General features: G+C 41.3%; 1 protein-coding gene across 1 annotated transcript; it reads left to right on the top strand.

The window, feature by feature from the left end:
- The first annotated feature begins 312 nt into the window (after window positions 1-312).
- On the top strand, window positions 313-11171 carry gnrh3 (gonadotropin-releasing hormone 3). The gene is made up of 3 exons (XM_068052736.1): window positions 313-453; window positions 9617-9706; window positions 11100-11171. The coding sequence occupies exons 1-3, from the start codon at window positions 313-315 to the stop codon at window positions 11169-11171; spliced, it is 303 nt and encodes a 100-aa protein (XP_067908837.1).
- Window positions 11172-11953: the final 782 nt, after the last annotated feature.

Below are 11953 nucleotides of genomic sequence, written 5' to 3'. Positions count from 1 at the left end.
ATATACTGGTTGTAAGCTTAGTTTTGAAAAACGAATGAAATCCATTGTTGTCAATTAATGATGCAATGCCAATCTGCTATATATTGAAGTGCCACAACTGAAAATTTTACTTTCCGAGAAAAAGAATAAGAACTGAGTCAGGTTGCCTCTCGTCAAGTAATTGCGTACCTACTAGTCACATCTAGCAGTTTTACTCTTTTGGCATTAAATAAGCAATGGATCTGTTTTGTATATTTTTTTTGAAGCTAATTTCTATTTCTTATTTTATAGAGGTATTTCTACTTTTTCTGAAGCTTTCTTCTCTTCATTCCAATGGAAGTTACCAAAATAATTTCCATCCATTTTCTGATAGCAATGGTTTTTGCTGCTCATGGTTGTATCTCTCAGCACTGGTCGCATGGTTGGCTGCCTGGAGGAAAAAGGAATGCAGTAAGTATGGATGCTTACCTAGAGGTAAGGCCCAGTCTTTATTTCATTATTATTTGTTATGTTGCTTATAAATACAAAGTTCATTTGACCTTTCCTCTGCTGAAGTCACTAAGATATTGGACAGCAGTTCACAGATGCTAACTTGCTGGTACCTCACTCATGGTCTCATTGTGTGCAACTCAAGAAAGTGAAGCTTTCCTGGTCAGTGGATCACGGGAGGTGGCCTCAACCAAGCTTGCGCCATTCCTTGTCTGACATATTCATGCACACATTTGCTGTCATTGAAAGTCATTGATATCACAGCCAGTTGCGGGAACCCTAACTAGATTTCCCCAACCTACCCAAGGCTGCTAGTGCTAACAGTAAGGAAGCTAAAATTCCATGAGGGTTCAACCCATCTAGCAGGAGTCCAATGGGACCCCCAGGGAAATGGTAGAAACAATTGTGTTCTGCTGTTTCCCCATGCCTCTGAGGTTCGGCTGGTCCTCTGCTAGACTTAGGGCAGGAGAGAGGTTGAACCCCCATGGAATTTCAGCCCCAAGATTTTTATCTCCACCTTAGCTGAGGTCAGCTAACTCAGTACAGGCCAGGGACTGAGCCAAAACCTCTCTGGTTTGTACTCACAGATTCATTACAGCGCAGAAGGAGGCCATTTGGCCCATCGTGTCCGACTGGCTCTCTGAAAGAGCAACTCCCTCAGTCCCATTCCCCTGCCTTCTCCCCATAACCCTGAACATTCTTCCTTTTCATATAACTGTCTAATTCCCTTTTGGATGCTTGAATTGAACCTGCTTCCACCACGTTCTCAGGCAGCACATTCCAGACCTTAACCACTCGCCGCGTGAAAAAGTTTTTCCTCATGTCACTTTTGCTTCTCTTACCAAATACTTTAAATCTGTGCCCTCTTATTATCGATCCTTTCATGAGTGGGAACAGTTTCTCTCTATCTACTCTGTCCAGACACCTCATGATTTTGAATAGCTCTATCAAATCACCTCTCAGCCTTCTCTTCTCCAAGGAAAACAGTCCTAATTTCTCCAATCTACCTTTATAACTGAAATTTCTCATCCCTGGAACCATTCTTGTGAATCTTTTCTGTACTATCTCCAATGTCCTCACTTCTTTCCCCAAGTGCGGCACCCAGAATTGGATGCAATACTCCAGCTGAGGCCGAACCAGAGTCTTATACAAGTTCAACATAACTTCCTTGATCTTGTACTCTATGCCCCTATTAATAAAGCCCAGGATACTGTATGCTTTATTAACCGGTCTCTCAACCTGTCCTGCCACCTTCAATGACTTATGCACATATACACCTAGGTCCCTCTGCTCCTGTATGCCCTTTAAAATTGTACCCTTTATTCTACATTGTCTCTCCATGTTCTTACTACCAAACTTCACATTTCTCTGCATTGAACTTCATCTGCCACCTGCCTGCCCATTCCACCAACTTGGCTATGTCCTTTTGAAGTTCTACACTATCCTCCTCACAGTTCACAATGCTTCCAAGTTTCGTATCATCTGCAAACTTTGAAATTGTGCCCTGTACACCAAGGTCTAGGTCATTAATATATATCAGGAAAAGTAAGGATCCAACACTGATCCCTGGGGAACTCCACTACAAACCTTCCTCCAGCCCGAAAAACATCCATTAACCACTACCTTTTGTTTCCTGTCACTCAGCCAATTTTGTATCCATGTTGTTACCGTCCCTTATATTCCATGAGCTACAAGTTTGCTCATAAGTCAGTTGTGAGGCACTATATCAAACACCTTTTGAAAGTCCATGTACATCACATATTTAATTAATTATTCTGATATAATTTGTTCCTTATTGATGTGAGCTACTTTAGCTGTTTTAATGCATTTCCAACAAGAAGGCCATACATTGGTTTGAATTTAATGGGCCCCCGGAGACAGGCTAGGAGGCGGGGGGGCCCATAGAACTGCAATGGGAGGTGGGGAGGGCCAGAGGACCCGTCGCCTTCCCGTTGCACTGCTATGAAGTTGAGGGCAGGATAGGCCGATGAGGGCCTTGCCGCCCAGAGGCCAATTGAGGCCCTTAAGAGACCTATTATCAGCCACTTAAGTGCCTCTTCCCCCCCACTGCTGGAATTAAATGAGCGGCGGGGGGCCTCCACTATGGGCAGAGATTGCCCAGTAAAACGAGGTGACCTCCCTGCGGGCTTGGTGGGGGCGTGGGGTTGGGCAGGGCCGCCTCTGTGGGCAATCTGTGGCCCCGGAAGGCTCCAGGTAGAAAACAACCCACCTCCCTGAACCCCTTCCCCCTGCACTTAACACCCACCACCGAGGCCAGTCGGCCTGGCCCCAGCAACCCCGCCTCACTTGTCTTTGGTCTGGGTCTCCAGTGATGGGCCTGTTTTCTAGGCCTCCTGCAGTATCAGCAATGGCTACCGCTCCCAGTGGCGCTGTTGATACTAATGAGCTGCCGGCCCTCTAATTGGCCGGCAGCTCTTGGAGGCGGGATCCCATCGTTGGGCTGTTAAATAGCACGGTGGGGGGCTCTGAATAGCTGAGGTGGGAATCCCAACGCCTTTTAGGCTCGACACCAGGAGCCCTGCCAGCTTCACTAAATTCAACCCGTTAAGTGCATGGCTACCAATCATTCCAACTTGATGGCTCAGCTTAGCAAGTTTTAAGTCTGTCGACTGGATGAAGGTAGTTAGAATCAGGGAGTGACTTCAATCGACCAAGCATAAACAGGAAATCACGTTTGCGGGGAATCTGAATCAGAATTAGTCAGTAGAGTGCTTGATTGCTTTTTTGCTCAATGCATTAAGAAGTTGACTAGCAGTTAACTTATATTTTGCTTGGTCCTAGCAAGCAATCAGAAGAATATTTAGCGTATAGAAGTAGTAGAAGTTTTGGGAACTAGTGGCCAGAACAGATAATCTGGAAATCTATACCATTAAGGTTTAAGGCAAAAATACATAAATACATGGTTGGGATCACCAGCCTTAGTGAAACCAGCGGGTTGCAGTCTCAGAGATGGTGGGAAGGGGAATTTGGGGGGCAGGATATGGGGGTGTGAGATATGTACACTTGGGGCCGACTGTGATAGCAAAGCAGCTCATAAACACCCAAAATGCACCATAACAACCTGTGTCACATGGCAGTAAAATTACAACCAGCAGAAAATATCAAAGTTTAAAATGTTATTTTTCCCCATTTTATAATGTAAAGCATTCAATACACATTATGAGTCAGCAGTGTTCTTGAGGTGAAGTTTCGTATGTCACTGTGGAGGATTGATGTCTGCACTGGGGTGAGAGCAGAATATTTATAAAGTGCTTTGCTGCTGACATTAGAAATTGGGGGCAGGTCATAGCAAATAACTATTCGGGTTGATAGTCAATGGAGACTTAAAAGAGGCAAAAACCTCCCTGAGCAATGCTGCACCATCAAGTGCCTCAGTTGGGCGAGAACTAAAATCCATTGTGGAAAGTAAAGGGAAAGGAAAAAAGTATTTTTAGAAGCAGATAAATAAATGAGAAAAAGCAGGAAGACTTTCAGAAAAGAGGGGAAAGAATAAATAAGTATATAAAAACTTGTGCTTTAAATAAATACCATAAATCCACTGTGGGTGATAGAACACAAAAGTAAATACTTTATAATGGCCTGGATTTTGCTGTGGTTATAACAGTGAAACTGTCAGCATTCACTGTCATTACTCCACTGAAGCTGACAGCAACTTCAGGAGTTCGGATATGCGCAGAATAGCATGGAAATCCAGATGATGCTGTCTGATTCTATGCTCCTCCATAGGGTGTGCTGTAGCAGTATTGACAGACTGCTATCTCCCTTGCATTCATGAACTGACAAGAATATCGCTGTAAATATCCTGGAAAAAGTTACACCTAAATGAAGTGTAACTGGGTTTTAAACAGTGTACTGAGTTCATAATTACTGCTAAACACCTTCACTGACCCTGAAAAGCTAATTTTATATTTGTGGAATGTCCAATTTCTCCACAATGATTAAAAATGCCACATATTTTTTAAAAATAAAAATAAATTATTTTCTTAAAAGCCTATTTATCTTTATTTAACTTCTACTATCATACAGTCTTACATTTATTTCACTATCTTAAAATTTAAATTAAAAGTGAAGGATTTTAAGTGCTTTTAACTTTCTGGTTTGCTGTGTGTGAGTACTTCAATTTGAATGGATGCCTACCTGCTGCGGACACAGGACATCCCCTTGACTTGGTGCCAGGTTTAAATTGTTGTCAGGAAAGGAGAAATTCCCGCTATAGAGATTGTTAAATATTTGTGGGCAGCTTTCTTCCAGGTCAGCAGATAGTGCCCTTGCTTCACTGCTGACCGCAAAATCCGGGCCATTATAAATAACTGCAAATAAGAGGTTTTGAGGAGAAAAGAATAAACAAGATCACTTACATATTAAGTTTCTTAAATTTGAAGATAACAAGTGGAGTAAAAATGGATGCTGCTGCTAAGGATTAAGAGAGGAATTTTGTTCATCATTGAATAATCTATCTAAATCCATCTCCAAATCTTTTGCTGTATCCTCTACATTGCTCTCATTATTTAATTTCTAGGTTATTAATGTAGATTAGAAACAATATTGTGCAAGCAGTATACCACTCAACACCTTCTCTAGTCTGACATTATACATCTCATGATTAATCTCTGTTTGCGTTTTCTAGCCAACTTCTTATTGAGTCCCATGTTCAACCTGGATCCTCTGTGTTCTAGTTTACTTATAAGTCTTTAATGTCAAAAGCTTTCTAGAAGTCTAAATAAAGTATATCATATGGAGTAATTGTGGTAAGCACTACCAAGGCTAATGGTAGTAGTTGAAGAAACATAGATCCCTGCATCAGCAGCATAAAAATAACCCATACCAGTACCAGTGGGAGATGGATCACAACCATCTTTCACATTCACTTGTAGGCACAGTCATCCTAGGACAGGATTTGGCACCCTACACGCTATTCTTCAAGCTTTCCAGGGATTTTTCTAATTCTTGTAGTGATAACCCCAGGTAATCAAAAACAAGCTCATACCTCAACTCTTGACCACACTTACTCCCAACACCTTCCCCCACCCCAAAGGAAAGCAGAATATAAGACATTTCCCTGGTGGTAAGAGAATGGTAAATAAATTGGGGTGGGGGGGGAGGTGAATTTCCTCACGATTCTCCTGTTTGGCTGCCATAATTTTGGCAGAAAGCCTGTTTATGTTTGTTTCTGTTGAAGTTACAATGACCGATTAGGACAACCTCCTGAGGAAATTCCTGGTGTGGTTTTCTAACGCTAGATTATGCAAATAGTCTGGGACTCAGAAAACAGCATTTGATTCTGACTGTACTCCTGTAGAAGACTAAGCACAACAGCAGTTTGACTATTGCTGTATAATACAGCAAACATGAAGTGTCATATCACATAACTGATTTGAAGTACAACTATGGCCTGGATTTTGGTTTAAGAATAATGAGATGCTATCATTGTTCACCGTTATTAAAGAGTAAATCAGACAGCAACTTCTGGCGATCGCATGGGCGCAGTTAAAGCAGGAAATCAGGAAGTTGCTGTCTGGGTTGCCCTGCTCCTGTACAAACTTTACTATATTGTTATCTCACCAAAAAACTCACCATTGAAACACGTGGAACGCATGAAGCTGCTATATTTACCCACTAGATAGCCATTAAACTCACCAGAAAGTTAAAACTTGTCCATTCTAGTGTAAGTGGATTGTTAATGGCATGTTAAGTCTGATTTAATGCCAAACAACCTCTTTGGTGCAAAAAAATTAACTTTTACAAGCATGACGTCTCATTCCTTCAGACTTTAATTATTGTTGAAGACTTAAAAAAATTAGAAAAATGAATAATTTATTTTCAAACTTTTTTCTGTTTATTTTATATCTCTCAATCCCAGTTTTCTTTCCATCTTTTTATTTGGCTTCCTGTACATGATTTGACATTGGATTATATATTCTAACTTACACTTTCTGGTTTAGACTCCACGCTACTCATTTAGGATTCTTCAATCTGATTAGCTAAGGAGATAGAAAATCTGTGCGCAAGTGTAATTGTAATGAATGGCTGGTGCCGTTTGTTCACCACTGATTACAAAATTCAGTTCACTATATGTTGACACTGAAATATGGTATTTGGGATATTATTTATCTGCCACTTTATGAAACTTGCTTGAGATACAAGCAACTTAGTTCTTCCCTCCCCAAAGCTGTTATCACCAATAAACACATTTTAGCTCTATTTGCAACGGAGGATTTATATTTGCTTAAGTTAGTACTTTTTGAAATTTTTTTATTCTTCCTTCCTCCATGCCCAAGCCTTTTATCTCAGTTATTTACAAGATTGCAAATGATGTCTCATGGGAAATTTGCAATTCTTGCTGAAGCTTTATGGTGTTGTTATTGTTGTTGGCACAGTATTGCAGCATATGTTATCTAATGACCACCACCTTGACCAGATCGTCATTCACCACAATCCAGGTCTGCTTCACTGACTCCAATCATGATGTCCATGGTCAGCATCAAATCACTTCAAACACACTCAGTGCATACACCAGACCTCTCTCACTGAAAGAATTTTAATTCAAAACTTTTATTTGCGATCTTAAACTATATAAAATGCTGAATAAAAGGACATTTTATTTTTGAGGGTAAACCTACATCTCAAAGTCCTAGTGGGTAGCTGCACTTGCCAGGATACAGGTAAGAGAATTGGCACCATAATATTTGGTCACCTCGAGTGCAGCTTCTCACTGGAGTTCAGGATTAGCAAATTTATGCATTGATTTTTTTCCTTATTGTCTAGGCCTTGCAGCTGATAGATTTAAATTTTCTGCCTGATTGTCTTGTAACATAGGTTGTCAGTCCCTTAGGAGGGTGGTGAAATCTACTGTCCTTATGATGCATCTCACACACGTGCTTGTGAGGTCACACACATAAACATGGTCTGACATTAATCCACACTGGAAATCAGGTGGACCTCACAGGACGAGTGGCAAATTTTTCAACCCCAACCGACCTTGACAGTGTTTGTTCTGGCCGAGTCTAATTCCCAGACCTCAGCTGCATGCCCTTGGTCAGCTGCCTGCCCAAAACAGAAACTAAATGGGACATCAGCGGGTTAGGCTTCTGCTGGATGGGCAGAGTTAAGATCCTGTACACAGAGCCCCTATACATACACACACACACACAATTTGTCAGTCGTTTGTAATGCTTGAAGATTTTCAAGCTGTGGAGCTAAATCAGTCGTCATTGTAGATAAAGGCCCAGGTCTTTTTTTTAAGAGGAGTTTCTCATTGGCATTAAATTACTAACTTTATGGGAATGTTTTAAACAGAATCTTGCATTTCTTATGTGTTTATCATACTATAAACATTAGTTTTATCTGTATGTACTGACCTGAATGAGGAAGGAAAATGCCAGCTTGAAAAGATTATTTGAGCAATCAATGTAGTTGGTGTTGTTCAGATTGCTATTCCTTGATTGATTAGTAGCTTTTGCTCCGTCTATTAGCTTTTCCTTCCTGGGTCATAACCAGTGGATATTTGAACCAATCAGCATGGCTAATTTAACAGATTATTTAAACCAATTAAAGTGACACCACACACATGATTAAAGTGTGATGAATGTTGCACCCCAGGTGTGATGCCCTATGATGGATGATATACACAAGACTATTAATTAGATAGAGAGGCAAAAAAAAATTACATTTATAGAGCACCTTTTCATGTCCCAGAAACATCTTGAGACAGTTCACATACATTTAGTTATTTTAAAATGCAGTTACTGTTATGTAGATAAATATGGCAGCCATTTTGTGCATAGAATGGTCCCACCAAGAATAATGAGATGAATAACCAGTTAATCTGTTTGGAATACAGATATGCATGCTTTGAGAAACAATGTGTAGAGAATACCCACTTTGTAAACTTTGGGGTGATTTTAATGTCAGGAACATTTTCATCTAACCCAGAATAGTTATTCCCTTGTTAATAAATGTATCATAGCAAAATTATGTACCTTTTATCACTCAATAACTTTCTCCGTCCCCTTCTTTCCGGAAAGCATGGAAATCTTGCTGGGGTCCAGCTCCACAGACCCTGTGGTACTTCACCTGAGAAGATGCAGTATTAAATAATTCAATCTCTGGAAATGGTAGTGTTATGACCTTAATGAGATCGTTAAACTGAAAAATATGAGATATGAACTCCCAGACCAATTTAAAGATTTACCTGACAAGATTTCATGTATTAAAACTTTTATTATAACAACTAAACTAGAAGATCTCCTCATTAACTAAACAGTACTTTTCCAGTAGCTGATACCCTAAATCACAATGAAAGGTATTTTCTTTACTTATTCAAACACTTGAAAACCTCACACCCCACTTCTACATTATGCAGTCTGCTTTGATTGCAAAATCTTTGCAGTTAAAAGTACCAAACTCCTCCCAGTTGCAATGGGTTGGATCTCCCAGACCTTTTCAAAATCAATGTCCCCTTTGCTCACTTCTCTGAGCACTTCCGACCTGAATATCCATGAATAAGGTGATTCCTGGTGACCCTGCTGTCTTCTACTTCTCCGCAAACTTCAGCTTTCAAAACAGGTTCAAGTCTTTGCAATCTTTCGCTGTCTTGGGCTTCTGAGAGCAGCTGTTCCCTCTCTTTCTTTAGCCCGCAACTGGTGGTTTTGTCTGTTACAGCCTGCTTGCCTTCAGAAAATCTGTTAAATTTATCTGGACTCAAAAATCAGTACTTTATTATCCTGTTCCAATTTGCAAAGTCCAGAAATCTGGTTTGACAGAGTCACCTGGGCCTTCCATTGTTCCCAGGTGTTATCAGCTACTTGGTACTTTTGCATCTTCAGAATCACTGACCCCATGTTATACGACCCGAAAGTCTGGGAGGGTGAAACCCATTGTTCTTCAGATGTTACCCCTGCAGTCTCTGATTCTTTTTCAAAAAAGTCTTTCATCTGTGTCCTCTGTCGCCCTAGTAACCAAGACTTCTGTCTTGTCTTTTCGCAGAGTGGTTGTGAAGTCACCTGACCTTCCAGACTCCATCTTAAACTTTTAAAAATCACATTTTTAAAAACATAAACATGTTACAAAGTCCAGCGTTCATAACAGGTAGTTTGGTAATTTTGTAAAATTCACTTTTCCATTACAGATGATAAATGATGAAGACATAATAAGTGACTTTGAGATACCCAAATATCAATATTTATACCAAAAAGTGAATAGTCCTCAAGCTGTTATAGTAAGTATCACTGATTATAAAATGCAGGTTTGGTTCTGTTATCAATCGATGATCCTGAAGGAAACAGTAAACTTAGGGGGGAATTTTAATGCCCCCAAAATGGGAAGGTTTGGGTCAGGTGGGAAGTTAGTGTTAAAAGCCTGAATCCCAATTCCAAACTGCCCACTTCCAATATTAAAGGGAGCAGGATGGAGGAGGCAGGCTGGCACTGTAAATATTTTGAGGCTGTGTGCCTCATTTTTACTCATTATTTCAAATTTAACTTTAGTCGGCCAAGTTATCCAGGCCTCAGAAAACCCAGCAGCTAAACTGAGGCCTTTCCACATACCTGCTGGATCCAGTGCACCTGCCTGCCAGCCAACCCTGTGTGATCGGACACCATTCTGCGATCCTTCTGATCTCCCACTGACCTTACCCGAAGAGGGCTCTGATCTCCCCCCACTCCCAACACCGAGGCCTTTGATCTCCCCCACCAAGGCCTCTGATCTCTGCCCCCTCCCCCTACTGAGGCCTCTGATCTACGACCCCCCCACCGCCTTTGATCTCCGCCCCTCACCAAGGCTTCTGATCTCGGCTACCCCACCCACTGAGGCCTCCGATCTCGGCCCCCCCCACCAAGGCCTCTGATCTCTGCCCCCTCCCCCCACTGAGGCCTCTGATCTACGACCCCCACACCGCCTTTGATCTCCGCCCCTCACCAAGGCGTCTGATCTCGGCTACCCCACCCACTGAGGCCTCCGATCTCGGCCCCCCCCACCGAGGCCTCTGATTTCCTCCCTTCCCCCGCACTGAGGCCTCTGATCTCCACCCTCCACCAAGGCCTCTGATCTTCTCCCCCCACCCCCTCCCGCAGCAAGGCCTCTGATCTCCACCCCCCCCCCCTCATCGAGGCCTCTGATCACCCTCCGCTGAGGCCTCTGATCACCTCCCCACACCAAGGCCTCCCTACCACCCCCTCCCCTGTCCTCCAATCTCCAACTCCTCTCCCACGGGATCGAACCTCTCACCAACCCAGGATCAGACCACCCTTGGGGCATAGACCTATCTGGCCCTGCAGCCTCGTCTGGACCGCTCCCTGTCCGGTTGGAAGCCAAGCCTGTCAATCAGGATAGCTTCTGGGCGAGGAACCTGTTGGTGATGTCTTCTGAGTTTTCAACTCTCGACTGAACAACTATCTAATTCTGCTCACAGTGGGTCTAAAAGTTAAAATTTGCCCCTTGGTGTTAGCATTGTAGGATTTTATCTTATTAACAATATCAACTATTAAAAGTAACATGGAATTAAAGAAGTGGCAATACTCTTTTGTTGCGCTGTCTATGTTTTCTTTATTTTCATAAAAGTATCAATTGAATTGATTTCGTTAATAATTGTTCCATTTTTCCTTGTGTTCCAGCCAGACAGCAGTGACAGAAAATTTCAGAAAAAGAGGAAGCTCCCATCAAACATACAGCAAAATGTTGACTGACTGTCTATCACAATTACTTATTTATTTTCAACTGTTCATTCTAGTGTAGATGATTTGCTCAATATTTTAATGCTACGATTTAAGTACGATGTATTGATATCTAGAAGAAACTATATATGATACTTTGAAGTAGCTACGTTTGTATCACTATCATAAGAAATAATTCAAATACAGATAAATATGAGACTGTTTCCATTCCTGAAAGATGGGATGTTTCTTTTTCATTTTTAGTAAGTTACATTTTGTAACTGTTTCTCCAAACAGGTATTCTTGTAAGAATCATGCAAGCCTTTGTCAATGTATTAACGAATGAGACATGTCACCCTATCAATTGACCATCTAACATTCTACCACAAGAACTAATGCTTCTGACAGTTACCTTTTCATAACATATATCACCCAAAAATGCCCTGATAATCAAGTGAAAGTTAGGACTTAATAAACTTCCAGTAATGGTCCGACAATTGCTTATGTTGTACAGCGAATGTCATAAATCAAGGAAATAGAAGTGACTGCACTCAAAACCAAATTAAAATCCCCTTCCAAAAGCAGCAACATTTATTTATATATTAAAATTGTGTCAGAAATGAACTTAGATTATGTAATCTACATTGTAACTAATAACCTGTCAACTTGGTAATCTCTATTGGGCTCTTTGTTAATTTTCTTCTTCCTCATTTGTTAAGTCTCTGTGGGTTTCTCCTTCCCAATTGTCTATTTTCTATTTTTATTCACCAATCATTCAAAGCCTTTCTCCTCCATCATATTCCACCAAAAAAAAA

Source organism: Heterodontus francisci, chromosome 20 (assembly GCF_036365525.1).
Source record: "Heterodontus francisci isolate sHetFra1 chromosome 20, sHetFra1.hap1, whole genome shotgun sequence".
NCBI classification, from domain to species: domain Eukaryota; kingdom Metazoa; phylum Chordata; class Chondrichthyes; order Heterodontiformes; family Heterodontidae; genus Heterodontus; species Heterodontus francisci.
This window is presented reverse-complemented; position numbering and strand designations above follow the sequence as displayed.

Bases quoted from the DNA above. Each gene is read 5' to 3' on its own strand.
- gnrh3 (XM_068052736.1), top strand. From the start codon at position 313: ATGGAAGTTACCAAAATAATTTCCATCCATTTTCTGATAGCAATGGTT. The intron at 454-9,616 runs GTAAGGCCCAGT...TTTCCATTACAG, and splicing joins GTATGGATGCTTACCTAGAG to ATGATAAATGATGAAGACAT. The intron at 9,707-11,099 runs GTAAGTATCACT...CTTGTGTTCCAG, and splicing joins ATAGTCCTCAAGCTGTTATA to CCAGACAGCAGTGACAGAAA.